This window comes from Erythranthe guttata, chromosome 8, assembly GCF_056151865.1.
Source record: "Erythranthe guttata isolate IM_541 chromosome 8, IM_541, whole genome shotgun sequence".
Lineage (NCBI taxonomy): Eukaryota > Viridiplantae > Streptophyta > Magnoliopsida > Lamiales > Phrymaceae > Erythranthe > Erythranthe guttata.
Window position 1 is genome coordinate 20,197,548 of NC_142540.1, and position 23,455 is coordinate 20,221,002.

Consider the following 23,455-nt stretch of genomic DNA (forward strand, 5'->3'; position numbering starts at 1 on the left):
GTATGAGGGGTTATTTTAGTCCTTTGCAAAAATCTGGACCATGTGTGGACTTATTGGTAAATGAGATTTTTGTTTGGATCACTTTATGAATAAGTACCCATTTATGGAGTTATTTGTAATATGCCCTTTTTAATAAGGGGGATCCAGCCATATTTTATATATTAGTAAAATACCCACTATTTTAATAAATCCCGAAAATAGCCTTCTGGTAGACACACACAAAATTCGGAACTTTGGAAATTTAAGATCCCTACAATCGTGTGATTGATTATAATGGCTTCACAAATCTTTCCATAAACTCCCATCCGCAAACTCTAATTCTTTTTTATATATAATTTAATAAATTTAAACTTTCGTTTTTTGTTATTTTATTTAAGGGCAAATGGCAAAAAGGGACATGACAAGAGATTTAAATGCACATTGGGCCACAAAAAAAACAGTCTTTCAAATGAACCTATCTCCATGTCTTTAGTAAAAAATACTCCATAATATATTTTTTGGTCAATTCCATCCATTATGCTCTAACTTCCTTAATATATCACACTAACTCCCATTTTAATAATTTTTTGAAAAAATATTTTTTTCTTTCAGAAAATAATTTTTTTTTTTCAGAATTTTTTTTTCTGGGATTGACTTTTTTTTTTTTAACTTTTTTTTTTCTGAATTTTTTTCCGGCCGGTCTCCGGCGTTGTCTTTTTTTCGATTTATTTATTTTTTTAATTTTGTTTTTTTTTTAGAAAAAAAATATTTTAATTAATATTACTGTTTTAGCTGCTAAATTACTGCATCTGACAATAATATTACTGTTTTGGACAGTAATATTAGGACTATTATTTTTTCGAACAGTAATATTACTATCCAAACAGCAATATTATTGCATAAGACAATAATATTATGGTCGGAGACAGTAATATTACAGTCGAAGAAAGCAAAAATGCAAGCCTAGACGACAAAATTAATTTATACAGTAATATTACTGTCTCAGACAGTTAAATTACTGTTAGAGACAGTAATTTAGCAGTCAAGACAGTAATATTAATTAAATTAATTTTTTTAAGAAAAAACAAAATTTCAAAAAAAAAAAATTTCAAAAAAAAAATCAATTAACAGTTAAATTACTATCTCCGACAGTTAAATAAATGTTGGAGACAATAATTTAGCAGCGAAGACAGTAATATTAATTAAAATATTTATTTTAAGAAAAAAAAGTCAATTAACAGTTAAATTATTGTCGCCGACAGTTAAATAACTGCTGGAGACAGTAATTTAGCAGCCAAAACAGTAATATTAATAAAAATATTTTTTTAAGAAAAAACAAAATTTAAAAAAATTAAAAAAAACAAAAAAAAGTCAACGCCGAAGACCCGGCGGTCAACGACGGTTGACCTACCGGAAAAAAATTCAGAAAAAATAAAAATTAATGCCGAAGACCGGCGGTCTCCGGTGGTGGCGGGTCAAAATTGAAATTATGGTCAAAATAGGTTAATTGATGAAATTAAGCTAAATTGGGGTGTAAATCATGAAATTGGAGTTGGATTGAATTTAAATGAATTGGAGGTAATTTTGGTATATATAAAAGGATTTTCCTTATTTACAAATAAATTATACATAGGTATTATTTTCTCAAATCAAAATGTAGCACTCGAAATCACCCCTTCGAAATCCATGATTTTTCTTATACGATTTGTCGAAAGTTATTAGCAAAACAATTAATTTAATGTACTTCAAGTGTATTATCGAATCAAACCTACTTCTAGAATGATATAGAAGTAAATATCTAAAAAGTTTTATTTGACGGGTTCACCTTTCAAGTTGTAAGCTAACAAGTGACCTCAAACAATTTATTTAATAAAATGCTTTCGCGAAATGAATTTCTGATGAACCGATTCGATTTATCGGCTTAAATGAATAGGGTTCTACAAGGTGGTATCATGGCACGATTTATAAAAACTCGTACCAACCAAACAAGCTAAAAAACTATTCGAAACATGAAAACTCGACCCATTCGATAAAATTATGTGTTTTATATGCGTTTTTTTTTGGTGTTTCACTTATATGCATTTATTTATTTTTCTTGTTAAAGAAAAAGTTATTTACTTGTTTTTTTTTCCATTTTTCTTTTGTTAAAAGAGCCAAACTGAAAATGCCCAAAACATAAGTATGAAAACACATAAGAAGGAAGAAAGCAAAACAACCGACAAGGAAAATCAAAATAAAACATTGAAGAATTAGTTAGCTTTGTGTCTAATAATCTTTATTCTAAGTTTATTTTTCTTATTTTATTGGCGATTAAAATTGAGTTTATGTTTTGAGTTTAATGATTAAGATATTTTTCTTTTTTTTGGTATATTTCATTATTTTGTTGTGTTACAGATTGATATTTTTCATTTTTTTATTTTATTTATATCATTGTTGCATGTGTATACACACACACGTACATATAACCAAAATCATTAGGGTTTGTAATGATTTTGGTAAAAGAATTACACATGTACTCTTTTAGAACCATATATACAACAATGGATGCCTTCGATGCATCACTCGTTGGAGCCATCTTCGTCTTGGCTCGGGCGGCAAACAAATAACGTAACTGGAGTCTCGAACGAATCAAAATACGTCTCGCTCGATTGCAGAATATGTTCCATTTCGTCCAAACACACTTTAGAGCTGCAAATATCGAGTAATCGGGGCCCAAGCTCCCGCCGACTGAATGGACTCCAACGGAATCTTGTCATTCGCCAGCTCAACCAACTTCACCACACACACTCTAAATTCGCCTGCTGGTCTTTTTTCTCCCGGGTTTTTTGCAAAATCTACCCCTGTGTAATCTCTAATTGCTAAAAACCCCATCGTGTTAAAAAAATTAGCAAAAACCCCCCTATGAAAATAAGTCAAAGTCAAAAAAAACCCTAACAGCTCATCGTACAATACACGCGCGAATTGTGCGAGTAGGAGTGTGTGTTTTTACTGGAAAAATCGAAAGTACCCTCTGATTTTTTTGTAAAAGAAAGAAAAATTCCAATTTGATTTAAATGTAAATAATCCAAAGCTTTGGATCAAATTGCAATTTTTAAAAATTATTAAATTAAAGAAAAATAACACATTATTTATGGAAAAAAAATGAAAAAGAAAAGAAGATCGAGAAAATGAATCTCCCCCAAAATTATTTCTTTCCTGTTGAAATTGCCGACCACGAGCAAACTCCCACCACCACCACCACCGGCTGCCGCCTCCAAACACAGAGAAACAACATGTCTTCTCTAAAAAAAATCTTCTTCCCCATTGAAATCCCCACCACCTCCGGCAATCATTCACGCCGCCGCCGCTACCCCTTCCTTCCACCCACCCGCCTCCTCCACTCTTGTGGCCACAGACTCCCTGAACCCTCCACCACCAAATTCTCGAAATTCCCTCCCCGCCCATCTATCTCGACGGTAGTGTTGGACCGCTCGCCGGAGAGTAGAAGAGGTGGTCTCGTACTTTATATCTTCCGCGTCAACCACCTGTACTTTAGAGTTGATAATGGCGAGATGTGAGGCATGGACATTAATTTTTCACAGTGTTGGAGAAGAGGGAGCTCGTTGGAGAAGAAGATGTTACGTTTTTTATTTTAATATTTCTTTTGTAAGGATAGTTCAGTCATTTCATATAAGTCAACATTCAATTTTGAAATAGGGGCTGGTGTGCTTTGGAAAATACAATATAGAGGGTTTTTTGCTAAAATTTTTAACACGAGGTGTTTTTCACCAATTAGAAATAACACAGGGGGGTCTGTGCTATTAGCTCCTTTTTCTCCCGGTAACAAAATGTCAAAAAGAGTACCGTTTTGTCGTCCATGCTGACTTTGAGTTCTTTTCAGATTCCTCTTCATTGACTCCTGCCACGTAGTAACGGTGTTTGATATTCGTCTTCGATTCTATCGTGTAATAATTCGACCTCGACATTCATGCAATGTGGGCCCATTGATTGGCCAATGAGGGCCTCGCCCGCCCCGCCTCCTCCTTTGAGGTAATTCGAGAGAGCTAATGTTTGTTGTCTTTCTTGAAAACAAGGGCAAATCCATCGGTGATGTGGGGGAGGAGATGGGTCGTGCCGCTCCGGCTCGAGCAAGTACCGCCATACTCCGGATCTTAGCTTGGTTTCTTGTTTTCGTTTGTCTTCCATGCTAAGATTCGGAGTGGTCGTCTATTTCCAAATCCATTTAGTTGTTTGGATCTCTGTTTGGCCCAACAGGGATAGCACAAACTCCACATTATAAACTATTGACATTTTCCATATTAAACCGATATCGATACTGATACCTCAATTTTGCACTCAATGTATACTTTCTTACGAGGATTTTTGTATACTTTTATTGATTTAATGATGCTTAATGAGTGGTTTATTGTATTTTAGGTACACCTTGACGATTTGAGAGTTCCAAGGATGAAACGAGCCAAAAAAGGTCAAAAACAGGCGAGAACGGAAGAAAACAATCTGATATGCCTAATTGGCCCAACCCAATGGGCCTACAAATTATTTACCTACTGGGCCACGAGCCCAATATCGAAGACCACTATCACCGAGGCCCAATCACCTTCAAGCAAGGTTTGGGCCCAACAATCTCATTTAAGCTATAAATACACATTTGAACTCATTCCATAAGGTACGTCCTATTAACTGAGCAATACTACAACTGTATTCTCTGGACTATTTTCTATGATCAGCACGTCTGACTTGAGCGTCGGAGGGGTTTCCGCCGGATCAACCCCCGGCCTAGTTCACGTGTTCTATGATCGCAGGTACCTCAGGATCATCAAGTTGTCAAGCTACTGATCCGCTTTGCTCTCCCAGTTCATTTTCTACACTACTCCAGGTGATCTAAGTAATTAGCATCATCACAATCGGATGCTGGAAATTGGCCCGGCGCGGCTGTGCCAAATTAAGCATATTTTTTGCGAGGCCGCGCCAAATGCAGAATTTGGGCAGAATGTTTCGGCGATTCTCGCGCGGCCGTGTGAGAATTGCACTGATTCTCGCACGGCCGTGTGAAAACACGCTGGAGACAATTTTGAACTTTTAATCCCACAAGAAAACCTAAAATTTTCTGCCAAGTTGGGACATCTATTTAAAGGCAATCCAAACACGAATTAGTGGACTTTTTTACACAATTTTGGAGGAAGAGGAGCGAGAGAACGGAGAATCGAAGACGGATAATTGACAAATGTTCATCACAATTCTTCTTTCATCTATATTTTCTTAATCTATTTCTTTTTAATATTTTTATGATGTTTTTCGTAGAGAACATGAGTAGCTAAGCTTTTAATCTAGGATTTTATTGGAACCCTATGTGGTGATTCGAACCTATTTTTCTAATATTATGCAAGTTAAAATTCCATGATTATTTCTTCTATTTGATCTTATTTAGCACATGAACGTAGCTAATTTATGTTGCTATGTGTTATTGTTAGAATTGATTGACTGGTCGTTTTAATAATTAGAACAAGGATAGAAGAGCCTTCGAGTAGTTTTCACCGGATGAGTGTGTCAATTGCATGCAGTGTCGTAGACATACAGATATCACCTTAGGTAGCCGTTTGCGAGACTTGTTAGTTAATGCTTTATTCATAATTGGTTTGCATAGACATATAGTGAATCAATTATAAATAATAGACTCATAATACACGCGACAGCAGGTTATGAGTAATTTCGTGTCTCGGGTTAATAACCAGGAATCGTAACTTGCATGATAGAGGTTAATTGGGTATTGAATTATCGCATAGGGGGAAGATAAAATCCTAGATCCGTTTTTATATTGATATTTTCTCGTGATAATTTGCTTTCTTAATTAGTTTAATTGTTTAATTGATTAAATTTGACAACCTTGCGTAGGCTGGATAAAAATCATAATTGTTAAAATTTGGTACTTAAGATTAGATAATCTGAGTATTCCTTGTGGGATCGACATCCGACTCTCACGAGTCCACTTTTACTAATTGTTTGCGATACGTGCACTTGCGTGTTAGGTATTTAGCCCAACAATCACCAAGAAGTAAATTTTAGTTACCGATTGATATATATTATCGGTGAAATAAATAAAAAATAAAATATCTTAATTACCACTATATATATGTAAAAATAAGTAAACTAAACAGTAAATATTAAGAAACATTAATAATATTTTTCAGAAGTGCGTTTAAAATTTTCCCATTTACCGACCGACCATTCGTGTAAAAATTCCTCAACCATCTCATCGAAATCAGCTCGACGACGACCCGCTCCACGAGTAATGTGCCCGATTCTGGATTCACGGGCATTCAGAAGTGTGCTGTCTTCCAATCATGCGAAACAATTACAATAAATATTAATTAAGATATCGATTTTAAAACACGACAAACATGCACCTACGTACAAAATACTTAGAAAAAACAAAATTACCTTTTTTGGTCATGGATTGTAACATCATATAAACTTTTTGAGGTTTATACCTCTGTCAGATTTCTACAAGAGAAACAAAAAAAAAATGAAAAACATAAGGTCAAAAAATGTTGTTAAAACAAACAAGTCAATTGACAAACACACCTCATCAATAGTCTCGGATTCAGACACGAGATCGTCAAACATAGTCTTAAATATTCTTTGTTTTCGAGGAATCTTCTCATCATTGGCTATTAAAAAAATAAAAAAAAATAGAGAAAAACACATATTAATACTCAAAAACAACAAGATCAGCACACATTGCATAACTTACATAAACTACTATGCAGCATATTATATAATAATATTATTTTGCATTATAGAATAAATAGACTTACTAGATTCATCAACATATGCACTGGACAGAAACTTTTCAACTATGATCTTTGCCCTCGACATAAATCTGGAATTTGCAGCTTCATTGCTACAGAGAAATGAATTTTTTAATCAAGATTTTAAAACAAGAGATATTGCAGTAAAATTTCACCAGTTTAGGTGGAATATTCTCCAGTTTGTACTCGTGTTACCTCATTCGAGCTCTACGTTTTGAAACAAGAAGATCATTCATAAGATGTGTCTCTTGACTTGTAATTATCAGATTGTGGTGCATGAGAAACTGCATTATTGCACGACACGTATACAAACTAGAGAACATTCCACGCAATCTAGACTCATAGTAGAGATGGGTGATTGTAATTACTCAAACAATAGTGATTTTTTCGTAATTTAATCATATCTCAAGGGTTGACCGTAATTTACTCATACAATTATGTTAGTTTGTGAGAGGTGGTGGATAGTAATTTGGGAATAATTTGATTTATTTGGAGAGAATGGACAATAGGACTTAGTTGAAGGAGAAGGGTTTTATTAGTTTTTGGTTTTAGTTGATGCTTGTTTACAATGCCTCATAGTCTATTTATAGGCTTCATGGATGATTCTAGAGAATTGCTAGAGTAGTCCTTCTCTAGAATTCTCTTTACAATCCTAGTTTTTCTTGAATATTCTTCTATGTCTAGCTAGCTTGAGTCCTATAGATTATTCTAGATATTATTTTACAAGACTAATATTTCTTAAATATTCCAAAATTGAGCATTAATTTCAACAAATTAAGACATAAGACTTAAGAGCATTTAACAACATAGCAGCTTTCTGTGAACCGTGAACCGGTATGAACCGGCCCGTGGCCGTGTCTACCCCACTCCTTCAAAACCTCTTTGTCCAATGGGCACATAACCGGGAGATTCAACTCTTCTTGAGAATCCCGCCACTGCGAAAAACACCTGAAGTGAAGAAGATGGCGGCATTTCTCGAAGAACACGACGATTATATCCTCCCGGAACACACTTCTGCAAATAATACAAAGCGTGTTCTTTCGGTACAATTTCATCTGATAAAATACTTCAGGTTCTTCGTCAGCCAAAAACACGTAACACACACAATCTTCCCCTCCTGTATCCCAGAAGCTTTTGATTCTCCGAAGAACGATACAAATACATCTATTTCAGCACTTTATCCACAGTCTGCGCGATAGCCATTTTATCTTCGTCAACAATTTGCTCGTTACCCATTTTATTTTCTTGCAATTCGACAGAAGGGATTGGATTGGGGGTTAGGGCTACGTGCCTCGATTCATTGTTTCAATTTCAGTTTCGATTTGGGGGTGTTTTTTTGGCGGTTTAGGGGTGAGTTTAAACTAGTCTATAGAATCCAGTCATCAACTAAGCTGAAATTACTAAACAAACCCCTTAAGTATTTTATTTTATTTTTGTTACAACCCTCCTTATGTGTGTTCATAATTAGCCATACTTCTACATTAAAACATCAATAAATTAATACTCGATAAATTAGAAACCTCGTTTAAATTATATGTATTCGGTCCCGACTCAAAGGCAACGTGTTAAAAAATATTTCGTTAAATTAATATTTCGCTCAATTAATAGAATTTGGTTGGTCCCGACTATATTAATTTATTGAAATTTAACTGTATTTGACCCATAGTTGACCTAGAATTCTCAATAGACTATAATCCTATATAGACATGGCCATGGGCCGTTTTGGGCTCGGAACCGGCCCGAACCGGCCCGTCGGCCCAACCCGTTGACCGGTGAACCGGCACGGGACCCGTGAACCAGCCCGTCCTACCCGAGACAGGCCCGGTTCTACGAAATGGTAAACCGTGAACCGCCACCCGGATTTAAAAAAACAAAAATTCAAAAAAATTCAAAAAGAAAGCAAATAACGGCTAGTGAACCGGCCCGGGTGAACCGGCCGTTATTTGCTTTTTTTTTTTTTTTTTAACTTCCCCCCTTGATAATTTGCTTTCTTAATTAGTTTAATTGTTTAATTGATTAAATTTGACAACCTTGCGTAGGCTGGATAAAAATCATAATTGTTAAAATTTGGTACTTAAGATTAGATAATCTGGGTATTCCCTGTGGGATCGACATCCGACTCTCAGGAGTCCACTTTTACTACTTGTTTGCGATACGTGCACTTGCGTATTAGGTATTTTGCCCAACAATCACCAAGAAGTAAATTTTAGTTACCGATTGATATATATTATCGGTGAAATAAATAAAAAAAAAATCTTAATTGCCACTATATATATGTAAAAATAAGTAAACTAAACAGTAAATATTAAGAACCATTAATAATATTTTTCAGAAGTGCGTTTTAAATTTTCCCATTTACCGACCGAGCATTCGTGTAAAAATTCCTCAACCATCTCATCGAAATCAGCTCGACGACGACCCGCTCCACGAGTAATGCGCCCGATTCTGGATTCACGGGCATTCAGAAGTGTGCTGTCTTCCAATCGTGCGAAACAATTACAATAAATATTAATTAAGATATCGATTTTAAAACACGGCAAGCATGCACCTACGTACAAAATACTTAGAAAAAGCAAAATTACCTTTTTTGGTCATGGATTGTAACATCATATAAACTTTTTGAGTTTTATACCTCTGTCAGATTTCTACAAGAGAAACAAAAAAAAAATGAAAAACATAAGGTCAAAAAACATGTTGTTAAAACAAACAAGTCAATTGACAAACACACCTCATCAATAGTCTCGGATTCAGACACGAGATCGTCAAACATAGTCTTAAATATTCTTTGTTTTCGAGGAATCTTCTCATCATTGGCTATTAAAAAAATAAAAAAAAATAGAGAAAAACACATATTAATACTCAAAAACAACAAGATCAGCACACATTGCATAACTTACATAAACTACTATGCAGCATATTATATAATAATATTATTTTGCATTATAGAATAAATAGACTTACTAGATTCATCAACATATGAACCGGCACGGGACTCGTGAACCGGCCCGTCGGCCCAATCCGTTGACCGGTGAACCGGCACGGGACTCGTGAACCGGCCCGTCGGCCCAATCCGTTGACCGGTGAACCGGCACGGGACTCGTGAACCGGCCCGTCCTACCCGGGACGGGCCCGATTCTACGAAATGGTAAACCGTGAACCGCCACCCGGTGATTGGTTGGGATTGTCGGGCCCAAACCTTACTTGAAGGTGATTGGGCCTCGGTGATATTGATCTTCGATATTGGGCTCGTGGCCCAGTAGGTAAATAATTTGTAGGCCCATTGGGTTGCCCAATAAGGCATATCATTAAGCCCCCCACTCTCGAGTCGATTTGGGGTCATATTGAAATGGGTGACAAATCGTGTCGAGAGTAAAAATTATAGTAGTCGATGGTGTGCGAAAACGCGTTGGAGCGTGTGTCGGAGAGGCGTGAATGCGCGTTGGCGCGTAGCGCGACTAAGTTGTCGCGATGTAAGTTACTTGAGTCGTCGGTGTTGTCCCGCGACGATGTAGTAGCGAATTATCTCCTCGTGGGAGTTGTCTCGCCGCGGGGTAATAGAGTTGATCGAGTTATCTCCTCGTGGGAGTTGTCTCGCGATAACGTGGTAGCACGGATCAAGTAATCTCCTCGTGGCAGTTGTCTCGTCGTGGGGTACTAGAGTTGATCGAGTTATCTCCTCGTGGGAGTTGTCTCGTGATAATGTAGTAGCACAAAGCTAGTATTCTCCTTGTGGGAGTTGTTATTTATTGACATTGTCAATGTTTTGACGCATTGCTTGTATGTGTTTACATTAGGGCTGGGACTGGGTTGGTTCGGTCGATTACCAGCCTAAAAACCGACCCATCCGTCAAACCATTTTTGCTCAAATTTGAAAACTGTTGCCGACCCAACCTTTGTGGGTCGGTTGATGGTTGTAAACCGAATATTTGGTTCCGGAATGGGTCGGTTGATGGTTTATACCCGTCACCTAATTCACTTAAAAAAAATTCAAATTTTGGAGTAAAAATATCCACATTTTGCGTAATGCCACGGTGCCATCATGTAGTAACACGGAGCGAGTATTCTCCTCGTGGGAGTTGTTATTTATCGACATTAGTCAATGTTTGCTTGTATGAGTTTACATATAGCCTTGTGCGTGATGTACTTGAGGAGAGGATCAGGCTCTGAAGAGTTTTTTTTATGGGAATCGTGCCCCTTGTTAGACCTCGTGGGTCGTAAGTATGTTTGGACCGTGGCCACGTTTTAATGAAGGACCCATCAAAACAAGTAGATAAATTTTGAGTAATCAAGCTGGCCAAGCTATATTGATTCTCATAATATCTCTAAGTGTTTCTAGGGTTGTAATCGTGCTAACTTGAGCTTGCGATTATATAGTGAATTTCGCGCGAGTTGTCTCCTCCTCGTGGGAGTTGTCTTGCAGCGAAGTTGTTGGAGCGTCGGATAACGCGCGACTGAGGAGTGTGTGGATTGAAGTTGCTCTGAGCGAGTTGTAGTAGCGAACAAGTTAGCTCCTCGTGGGAGTTGTCTCGCTGCGGGTTGTAATACCGAGCGAGTTGGCTCCTCGTGGGAGTTGTCTCGCTGCGGGTTGTAATACCGAGCGAGTTGGCTCCTTGTGAGAATTGTCTCGCTGCGGGTTGTAGTATCGAGCGAGTTGGCTCCTTGTAAGAGTTGCTTCGCAACGGAGTTGTAGGAGCATCGGATGACGCACGACTAAGGAGCGTGCGGATTGATGTCGCTCAGAGCGAGTTGTCTCCTCGTGGGAGTTGTCTCGCAGCGAATCTTTTTATCGAGCTAGGTGGTTGCACGTGGGAGTTGCGTTGCAACGGATTTGTAGTGCCGAGCGAGTTGGCTCCTCGAGGGAGTTGGCTCGTTGCGGGTTGTAGGACCGAGCGAGTTGTCTCCTCGTGGGAGTTGTCTCGCTGCGGGTTGTAGGACCGAGCGAGTTGTCTCCTCGTGAGAGTTGTCTCGCTGTGGGTTGTAGTATTCAGCGAGTTGGCTCCTCGTGGGAGTTGTCTCTCAAGCCCCCCACTCTCGAGACGATGTGGGAGCCAAGTCGAAAAGGGTACCGGATCGTGTCGAGAGTATATCGGTGCTGTAGTCTTGCGTTAATCGTTGGCATGGCGTGGAGAAATAATATTTTTATTTTTTATTTATCCGTTTGATAGCGAACGCGACTTGGTAGGCGTGTTGAAGAGCTCGCGCAATTTGGTTAAGCGATGTGAAACTATCAAGCGATTTGGTAGAGCGCACATAAATTCTCGCGCGATTTAGTAAAGTGCGTCAAAATCTTCACGTGATTTGAGGTAAAATTTTGAGAGTTGCGCGCGACATCAGGTATGCGCGCGCTACGAGGTAGGAGAGGCGGCACGCATTGTAGGACGCTGATGTGCCTGAGTTTGCGCGCACTTTGGGTCCATGCGCACAGTAGCCCACATAGGGGGGGGGGGGGGGGGGGGGCACGCGCGCATGTAGTGCACGAAGAGAGAGAGAGTGGAGCTGTTAAGAATTTTAGGAGGAGCTGATAGGGACTTCCTCGAGAGTGACGCAGCATGTTGCTTTATTCACTTTTTCTTCTCTTTTTTTTTTTGTCTCGGAAAGCGTGCCGGATGCACGCCTCGGGAAGCGTGCCGAATGCGCGCCTCGAGAAGCGTGTCGCGCACGCCTCGTAAGTCGTGCCCGTGCACGTCTCGGGAATCGTGCCCATTTATTTTTTGACTCGGGAATCGTGCTTGTTTTTTTTGCCTCGAAGAGGGTGTCGGACGAGCGCCTCGGGAATCGTGCCCGCGCGCCTCGGGAATTGTGCCCGTTTTTTGGCTCGGGAAGCATGCAGGATGCGCGCCTCGGGATTCGTGCCTGCGCGCGTCTCGAGATTCGTGCCCGCGCGCGCCTAGGGAAGCGTGTCGTGCACGCCTCGGGAATAGTGCTCGTGCACGCCTCGGGAATAGTGCTCGTGCACACCTCGGGAAGCGTGTCTCGCGCGCGCCTCGGGAATTGTGCCCGAGTTTTTTTGCCTCGGGAATCGTGCCCGTTTTTTTTTGCCTCGGGAAGCGTGTCGGATGCGCGCCTCGTGATTCGTGCTCGCGCGCGCCTCGGGAATCTTGCCCGAGTTTTTTTTGCCTCGGGAAGCGTGTCGGATGCGCGCCTCGGGATCCGTGCCCGCGCGCGCCTCGTGTATCGCGCCCGAGTTTTTTTTTTTTTAATGGAGCCGCGCGCGGCTTGGCTTGGGCGCGCGACTCGGCTCTGGCGCGGCTTGGCTGCCCATCTTCCCTTCTTTTTTTTTTTTTGATGGAGTCGCGTGCGCTGCTTTGCTCGGCTCGGCTCGCGCGCGCACGGCTTGCCCTGGCTCGGGTGCACTTCTTTTTTTTTTTTTGTTTTTTTTTTGGCTTGAGCCGCGCGGCTTGGCTGCCCCCCCCCCCCCCCCCCCCCCCCCCCCCCCCCCCCCGTTTTTTTTTTTTTTTTTTTCCTTTTTCTTCTTCTTCTTCTTCTTCTTTCTTCTTTCTATCTTCTTCTAATTATTCTTCTTTTACTCTCTTTTTTCTTCTTCTTGTTCTTGTATTTTTTTCATCTTCTTTTTTCTTCATCTTCTCCTATTTTTTCATCTTCTTCTTTTTTTGTTATTCTTTCTTCTTCTGTTTTTTTATCTTCTTCTTTTTTTCATCTTCTTCTTTTTTCTTCTATTTTTTCATCTTCTTCTTTTCTTTCATCTATATTTTCATCTTCTTCTTTTTTTTCATCTATTTTTTCATCTTCTTCTTTTTTCTTCTATTTTATCATCTTCTTCTTTTTTCTTCTTCTTTTTTCTTCTATTTTATCATTTTCTTCTTTTTTCTTTTTCTTCTTTTTTCTTCTTTAATTTTTTCTTCATCTTCTTCAGGGGTCTCACGTGCGCGATTTTACCCTTTTTTTTTTTTTTTTGTGGTTGATGTTCACCCCTTGGGATGTTCTATTTTTTGAGTAGGAAGATTATACTCGTCTCTTGCGATGTGATGTGAACCCACTTGGGGTTGAAAGGTAAGGGTGATGCCCAACCTTGGGATGGGTTAACCACCCACTGTAGGATGAGGCGCTCGAGACCTTTGGTCTGAGGTGAATGCACACGGTTGTGTCGTTGCTTCAGTGACAACACGAGTTGAAGCTTTTGCGGTCGTATGCTGAAGGTCCTCATCGGTTATCTGAACCGTTAGAGGAGCAAGTAGAAGTTGATATTGTTGAAGTTTCGGCGATCATACGCTGAAGGTCCTCTTCGGTTATCTGAACCGTTCGAGGGGGGGCGGAAGTAGGCCCCCAGAGAGTCGATGACCCATGGCGAACAAAATATTTTGGGGGCACTATAAACCCCCAGGGAGTCGATAACCCTTGGCGAACGAAATATTTTGGGACAGATGTAAGCCCCCAGGGAGTCGATAACCCTTGGCGAGCGAAATGTTTTGGGGGTACTGTATACCCCCAGGGAGTCAATAATCCTTGGCGAGCGAGATATTTTGGGGGCAGAGGTAAGCCCTCAGGGAGTCGATAACCCTTGGCAAGCGAAATGTTTTAGGGGCACTGTATACCCCTTGGGAGTCGATAACCCTTGGCGAACGAGATATTTTGGGGGCAGATGTAAGCCCCCAGTGAGCCGATGGCGGTGGTGCCATAGGTGGCTCCACATGTGGAGCAGGTGTTGGTATCGCGTTGGGGGCATTTGCTCCCATCGTGGCGATATATTGGGTCACGGCCTCTGTGGCAGCGCGAGTTGAAGCTTCTGCTATCATGCGTTGAAGCGCATCCTCGGTTATTTGAACCATTCGAGGAACATGGAGTGGTGGATCGGCGAGTGGTGGGTCCCGAGGGGGATCACCTGAACCTCGCGAGGCGGATCCATGGGACGTGGAGGAGGTGGCAAGCCAGAGCGTCCACGAGGTGGGAGGTCGTTAGCTGTGTCATTTTCTCTCCGAGCAGACGCCTCAGGAGGATCTTGCTGGCTACATGATATGGTTTGCATCGTTCCCACATACTGCGCCAAAATGATGATGCTAAAATATAGCTCACCGGGGGTAGTGTAGAAAACGAACTGGGAGAGCAAAGCGGATCAGTAGCTTGACAACTTGATGATCCTGATGTACCTGCGATCATAGAACACGTGAATTAGGCCGGGGGTTGATCCGGCGGAAACCCCTCCGACGCTCAAGTCAGACGTGCTGATAGTAGAAATAGTTCAGAGAATACATATTGTAGTATTGCTCAGTTAATAGGACGTACCTTAAGGAATGAGTTCAAATCTTTATTTATAGCTTAGTTGGGATTGTCGGGCCCAAACCTTACTTGAAGGTGATTGGGCCTCGGGTGATATTGATCTTCGATATTGGGCTCGTGGCCCAGTAGGTAAATAATTTGTAGGCCCATTGGGTTGGGCCAATTAGGGATATCACAAGGCATATATGATCTCTCTTCTAATTTATGTCCTTAAGTAATGAGGCATGATTGGTATCTAATTCAGACTTATTTATATCTAAGATTGAGTTAGAGAGCTTATAGTTTTATATAGGCTTGCATTTATATTCATTAGTGACATATCAAGTTAATCCTAGTAACGTTATGTGATTTATTAACCGCATGTGATAGAGAGAGATAAAAGGATTTAAGGGGTTACAGTTGGAGACTGAAAATTATCTGTAAGATAAGCGGTTGAGTCGGGAGTAGTTGTGTATCATCACCGGCATAAGGAAAAAATATTCCATAAAATTGGACTTGTAGAGAGACATGTATACGATTGTCTTAGAGACAAAACAACTAAAACCCTTATGATAGGTTATAACCTAAAATTACATCATATGGGAGATAATTTGTTAGGAGCATAATCAATTATGATCAGACTCTCGGTTGTCATGTTGCATATTAGATTCCAAAGCTTGTTTCGGATATTGAGATACTTCTAACATGAGAATTTTGGAATATGATATGGCTTATTATTTTGTAAAAAATTTTAAACTTTTAGACAAATCTCTAGAAATCGGATCTTGTTATATTTGGCATGGACAACAATTTTGGCCAAGTTTCCATTGACTTCCTCTTATCAATCTCAAGCGTTGCGGTTGGAGATGTTATCGTGACTAAATTTGGGCAAGTTTCCATTGACTTCCTCTTATCAAGCTCAAGCGTTGCGGTTGGAGATGTTATCGTGACTAAAATGGATACATAATTAATGTTTCTAAGTTAAGAGTGATGAAAATAATTGTCGTGATGCCTTTGTGTTATTATAACATAATAAATTACGTTTGTACATGGCCGATCCTAAGATTCTAGAGGTCGGTCATAAGCATATTTAGCAGAACGATCCTATGTTATCACACTTTTGTTTTGATGTACCTAATCTAAAGACATTACTTTGTTTATAAGTTTGTTTGGTTGATTCACAAGTGAAATTTTACTCCTATATATACAGTACTCCACCTCTCTATAATTGATACGGTTGACAATGATTTTATAGAGAATTTCATATTTTAGTTACATTTTGTGATTTTATAAAACCATTTCATATTCTAGTTACATTCTAGAAGGTAGGTATAATTGAGAGATTTTAGAGAGCTCTTAGAAATCTTTACAATTTGTTGACAAGGTCCTACCAACGAGTTTCAGAAGTAATTTTTTTCTGAAATTTTTTTTCCGGCTAGATTCTAGCATTGACTTTTTTTTTCGAAAACATTTTTTTTTTCTGAATTTTTTTTCCCGGCCGGTAAACAGCCGGTCTCTGGCGTTGAGTTTTTTTGGTTTTTTTTTTTTTTGAATTTTTTTTTATGGAAAAAATATTTTAATTAATATTACTGCATTGGCTGCAAAATTACTGTATCAGACAGTAATATTACTGTTTGGGACAACTATATTATGAATATTATTTTCCTGAACTGTCCCAAACAGTAATATTATTGCATGAGATATCAATATTACGGTTGGAGACAGTAATATTACAGTCGAAGACAGCAAAAATGCAGGCCAAGACGATAAAATTAATTAATACAGTAATATTAATGTCTCAGACAGTTAAATTGCTGTTGGAGACAGTAACTTAGCAGCCAAGACATTAATATTAATTAAAATATTTTTTCCTAAGAAAAAACAAACTTTCAAAAAAAAAAGTCAATTAACAGTAGTTAAATTACTGTCTCCGACAGTTAAATAACTGCTGAAGATAGTAATTTAGCAGCCAAGATAGTAATATTAATTAAAATATTTTTGTAAGAAAAACAAAATTTAAAAAAAAATTAAAAAAAAAAAAGTCAACGGCGGTTGACCTACTGGAAAAAAATTCAGAAAAAAAAAAAAAAAAAGGTTATCGCCGGAGACCGGCGGTCTCTGGTGATGGCGGGTCAAAATTGGTTAGTTGGTGAAATTGGACAAAATCGGAGTGTAAATCATGATATTGATATGGAATTGGAGGTAATTGTGGTATATATAAAAGGGTTTTCCTTATTTGCAAATAAGTTTGAATGAACTGAAAATATTTGAAAGACAAAAAAGTTGGATGTCCCTATTTGCCAATCCTAATAGGATTTTAACAATTATGGTAAAACATTGACAAACTATATATTTTACCTTTATCAAACATGTGCATGCATACTGAAAATATTTGAAAGACAAAAAAGTTGGATGTCCCTATTTGCCCAATCCTAATAGGATTTTAACAATTATGGTAAAACATTGACAAACTATATATTTTACCTTTATCAAACATGTGCATGCATGCACATATAGATATATATTGATGATTTTAATATATATATATATATATATATATATATATATATATATATATATATATATATATATATATATATATATATATATATATATATATATATATATATATATATATATATATATATATACTTAATTTAATCTTTATTCATGACAAAATTTTCATTTAAAAGTTCAATACTGCCTTTTAATTTGTGATCACTATGCACTAATCTTAATTCATGGTACTTTTCATAACAAAATTATAGTTAGATACCAGTAGATAGTTTACAATTCAACCTCTCTACAATTATTCTATATGTACCAATTATCTCATTTTTTTTTCAAAAACTGATTTTATTTATAATAACTATAGAGAATCATAAACAATAAAACTATAAGAGTACAAATAATTATAGGATTTTAAAACAATGAGATAATTTTTTCGTCTATGTTTCACAATTTGACCTAGCTATATGAAGTTCTTGTTCGACTATGTTTCACAATTTGACCTAGTTATATGAAGGCACATATAATTAATTAATTATACAACGACTCCCCAAAACACTAAAAATACAACGAATCATTTCTTGTCATACCACGAATCATGTTCCATATATACCATCAGACAAAAAATAGAGGTGCAAATATTGGCTATTGCTATATAAAAAATTACTTATACTAACTTTTAATTACCTTTAATCACCTTTAATCTTTAGTAAAAGACTAAGTTGCTTAAGTTGCTAGTGGTTGTTCGTTAAACCTGTGAACAGTCCTTGTATGAAAGTAGTCATATGGCAATGACTGAACAAGCAAAGATCTCGTATCATGATATGACGTTGATAAAATTTTATCGAAAAGTATCCGGATTTATCCGTTTTTTGCTCCACCACATGTATCCAATGTAACTTTTTTTTCAAGAGAAGGTGATTGTTGGACATGGAAGTGGGAGAACAGGAAATGGGGTGACCTCTACCATACATATGTAAATATTATATTAGTATACAATGGATTGAATGTCAATTAAAAGTTTACTTCAATTTGCATTTCCTCTATTCATGTAACTTTCAAATCATGGCGTGATAGTGTCAGTTTCTTTCTTCTTAAATTATACAATGACTCCAAAAAGTTTCTTTTCTTTTATTAGTGTATATATAAATAAATTGACATAATTGCCCTTGAAATCTTATGTCTAAAGATTATTTTGTAGGGTAATTTTGTACCTACAAAAAATGGAAGAAATCACCTAACTATTCATTTATAAGTAAGTATAGTGTTAAGTGTATATTTATACGCTTAATTGTACCTTTTGATTGAAACTTTTGGTGTGTTTTAACGATAATTGGTGCTTAAAATGGCTATTATTTGTATTTTAGGTGCAAATTGAAGAATTGGCAACTTATGGGGTGAAAACTGCAAATTTGGAGAAAAAATGGGCCAAAAGTGAAAAAAGCATAATTCTGAAGAATTGAAGACCGGACGGCCATCCGGATTTTAGAGCTTATTATCGCACGGCCGTCCGGATGAACGAAGTGGCGCAGTGAAGGAAGTTTAATTACACAAGGAAACCCGTCCTATTATATTTTTGCACCCTATTTAAAGGCCAAAAGCACACAATTAGGAGCCATCTTTTGGAATCTTTTAATCTTTAGTTTTCATCTTTCATCTTTCTACACGCAATTTAGGAACGGAGCAACGAAGACGAAGACTTGACGAATCTTCTTCTTAGTTCTCCCTTTATTTTTATTTTTCGATTTTCATGAACTTTCGTATTTTTATTATGCTTTCCGTAGAGAACATGAGTAGCTAAGTTTTTATTCTAGGATTTTATTGGAACCCTATGTGGTAATTCGAATCTATTTTTCTACTTTTATGCAAGTTTAATTCTTCGATTATTTCTTCTATCTTGATCTTATTTAGCGCATGAACGTAGCTAATTTATGTTGCTATTAGTTATTGTTAGAATTGATTGACAGATCGTTTTAATAATTAGAACAGGGATAGAAGAGCCTTCGAGTAGTTTTCACCGGATGAGTGTGTTAATTGCATGTATTGTCGTAGACATACAGATAATACCTTAGGTAGCCGTTTACGAGACTTGTTATTTAATGTTTTATTTATACTAGGTTTGCATAGACATATAGTGAATCTTTTATGAATAATAGGCTTATAACACAGCGACAGCTGGTTATGAGTAATTTCGTGTCTTGGGTTAATAATCGGGAATCGTAACTTGAATGATAGGAGATTAATTGGGTGAAGAATTATTGCATAGGAGGAAGATAAAATCCTAGATCTGTTTTATATTGATATTTTCTCGTGTTTAATTGCTTTCTTAATTAGTTTAATTTATTTAGTTAATTAATTTGACAACCCTGCGTAGGCTAGATAAAAATCATAATTGTTAGGATTTGGTACTTAGGATTAAATAATTTGCGTATTCCCTGTGGGATCGACATCCGACTCTCACGAGTCTACTTTACTACTTGTTTGCGATACGTACACTTGCGTGTTGGTATTTAGCACCCAAAATATAGTATAGAGTATAGATATAGATTATTAATTATAGGTATGGGTGGCGACTGGTCCTAGTTCGTCGACAAAATTCAAGAAGTTGTGCCGATGGATCAACAGCCTGAGCGTCTCCAGAAACTTTCTGAAGGAAACTTTACTCTGAGAAGTATATCATATTTTGTTGGGAAATGCAAACTACTCTTAAAATGGGTCCTATTAGTGAGGTTAGTATATAATACTTTGTTGGGGAAAATACGGGTTTTCATCCCTCATGTTTGCTCCAATTTCACATTTGGTCTCTCATGTTCAGAAAGAAAACATTTGGTCCCCATGTTTTACAAAAATCGACACTTGTTGTCATTTCCGTCAATTTTCCGTTAAAACTAACGGAATCAAGCCTGTGTCAGTCACTGCCTTCGGGTTTTAGAATTTCGGGTTTTCGGGTTTCAAGTTTACCGACGGAGTAGGTTTTTTCCTTTTTGTAGGTATTCTCGATGTTTCCGGGATTTAACCAAGAGTTGATGCCCAAAGGTAGTGAAAAGGGAAGCCAGACTTACAAGTTGAAAGGATATTTGATAATGATGGACTCAATGACTAAGAAAGGCAAGTTTATTTGTTCCTACTATTATTTTTTTTTATAGAATAACGCACAAATTATAACTCAAATACATATTAACTACTATTAATTAATGCAATGTAATGCAGAGTTGGATAGTCCAAATGCGGAGTTGATGAATGAATCTCGAATCGCGCGCATAGCTAAAGGATCCGGCTCTCCAGTCGAAGATGTGAAGGAGATGATGGAAGCGTACAAGCGAATGCGAAGATGTGGAGCAAGGCGAGCAAGGGGAAGGGACTTAATATTTCAAAGAAGATTTCGAAGAAAGGATCGGGAAATATGAACGCGGAACAAATGTGCAAGGCACTTCCCCCGGAAATACTAAATCAGATCGGTGGCGCGGGTGGCTTGAAAAGCTTGATGAAGCAAATCGGTTCTTCCAAGGAGATGAAGCAAATCGGTTCTTCCAAGGATATCATGTCTTCGTCTAAGTAGTTTTCTTTATGTTTATGGAAGTTGACATTGTAAACGTACAAATTTCGAGTTCGTAAAGAAATAAGGTACAAAATGAAATACGTAGGAATTTGAGAGATTGAAATTAAACAAAATAAAAAGTAATTTCTTGGCTTTATGTGAAAGTATTTCTTATTGTGGATTTTAATGGAGATTATGATGAGATTGTGCAAATATATTTTATTAGACTAATTTTAATATTAAGTTAGATTGCTAATACTTGTGAATTTGTTAAACAACATATAAATTCAATATATATATATATATATATTTGAGCTCCCTCATATTTATACTTGTAGGCTGAAATTAATTCTTCAATTTTTAATTTAAGGGCTCACTCATTTTACATTTCTAATTATATTTAGTGCATAAAATCAACACTTCTCCAAATTAAAGCTATAATGAGTAACAAAGAAAGAAAGCTATATGCATCTCTCACACCTACTACTATTACACACATGTTCTTTCTCCAAGTTTGGTTTTTTTCTTACAAAACTCGATTTTTTCTAGATGTTAGAACCATACCGCAATGGATGCCGTCGATGCATCACCCGTTGAAGCCACCTTCTTCTCGGTTCGGGCGGCAAACAAATAAAGCACTCCCTCTCTCCAATATCCTGCAAAATCTCAAACGCATCCAAATACATCTCGCTCGACTGAGGAATATCCTCCATTTCGTTCAAACACTTTAAAGCCGCCGATATCGAGTAATCGGGGGCCACCGCCCCCGTCCCCACCCCGGCCAATTGAATGGACCCCACCGGAATTTTCCCATTCGCCAGCTCAACCAACTTCGCCACGCACCCTCGAAACTCGTTCATCCACGCCTCACCTTTCGAGTGCGGTGATCTCGACGCGGAAGCTTCCGGAAGCCTCCCGACAGCGTGCATTAGCGGTGTTTGGTACTCATCTTCGATTCGGTCGAATTCGACATCGACGTCCGCGCAGTGGGGGCCCCCCGACGATTGACCGACGACGTAGGGCCCGCCTCCTCTGACGTAATTCGAGAGGGCTAGCGTTTTGCTGTCTTTCTTGAAAACGGGGCAGATTCCGTCGGTGATGTGGCGGAGGAGGTGGGTGGTGCCGCTCCGGCTGGAGCAGGTGAAGAGCTTCTGGCAGTGGTTGCACTGGCACTTTTCGCACCGGCCGTCTTCCCTCGTGATCTTCGTGAAGTGCTGCCATACTTTCGATCTTAGCTTCGTGTCTCGTTTTCGTTTGTCCCCCATGCTCGCTTCCGAATTGTAGTTTATTTCCAAATCCGTTTCGTTATTCGGATCTTCCATCTAAAAATTCAAAATTTAAACAACAAAAAAAATTAATGTTTTAATTAAATGAGATTTAATATCTGATTTATTGAACTTCATCAGCTTCATAAAAATAAAAATTCTCAGCAGCAAAAGCAAAAATTCATTTCCCCCAAATCAGTATAAAATGCGACAAATACAAAACTACAGAAACAAATACAAATTCGCAATTTGAAGAGAACAAATTCAATTCAACAACAACTTCTCTACAGTTGAAAGCCTACAGTTTTATGAATTACTCACATACTACAAAGCGAACACTACTAGAGAGAGAGAGAGAGAGAGAGAGAGAGAGAGAGAGAGAGAGAGAGAGAGAGAGAGAGTTGTTACCTTGCGGAAAGCAGCAAAAAATCGAATTGAATTGAGGAATGCAGAGAAATGGATCGGAGAACTGAAAACCCTAGCAGAGGGAGAGCTTGAAATCGGAGTCGGGCTGATTTGGGGGTCTAGGGTAGATGTAAATGGGCCTTGACAGTAAATTCGGGCTTGAAATTGGGTGTCATCGGCCCGGCTCGGCCCAACTTAGTACCCTTTCTCCCTTCTTTTTTACCTACCATTTCTGTTGAACTTCGTCTTTCATTGACTTTAATATATATTTAGAATATTGCTCTAATATGTTTTTTTTTCTTTCTTTTTTGGGAAATTACGTTTACCTCCCTCATATAAGATCAAATTACGAAAAAATCTCTCATGTTTGGTAAATACAGCCATTCATCAACCATGTATTGTCTTAAAAAAAATCCTCCTTCAATAGATAATTTGACACTGTAAGGGTGGACGTGTCAAACAATACATAGTTGAGGGAGTGATTGCCGTTACCCAAATATGAAAGATGTTTTTCTTAATTTGATCTTACTTCAGGGAGGTGGCTGTAATTTATCGTTCTCTTTTTGATAATCAGATAACGCATTCGAATTGGAAAAATAAAAGAGTCACCTAGCATTTGAGTTTCACGGGGAGTTAGATGCTACACCTAGTTATTATCATTGTTTGAATCAGAACCGTATATTTGATTAAATACCTATCCACTAAGCACCTATCCACTAAGCACATATACACATGTG

General features: G+C 38.0%; 1 protein-coding gene across 1 annotated transcript; it reads right to left on the reverse strand.

Annotated features, from left to right (window-relative positions):
* Nucleotides 1-21,393: 21,393 nt before the first annotated feature.
* On the reverse strand, nucleotides 21,394-22,955 carry LOC105970312 (uncharacterized). Its single transcript, XM_012995120.2, has 2 exons — nucleotides 22,722-22,955; nucleotides 21,394-22,370 (listed from the first exon to the last, which is right to left on the reverse strand). Exon 2 carries the CDS (start codon nucleotides 22,368-22,370, stop codon nucleotides 21,594-21,596), a length of 777 nt encoding a protein of 258 aa, XP_012850574.2. The 5' UTR covers nucleotides 22,722-22,955; the 3' UTR covers nucleotides 21,394-21,593.
* Between the last annotated feature and the right edge of the window lie 500 nt (nucleotides 22,956-23,455).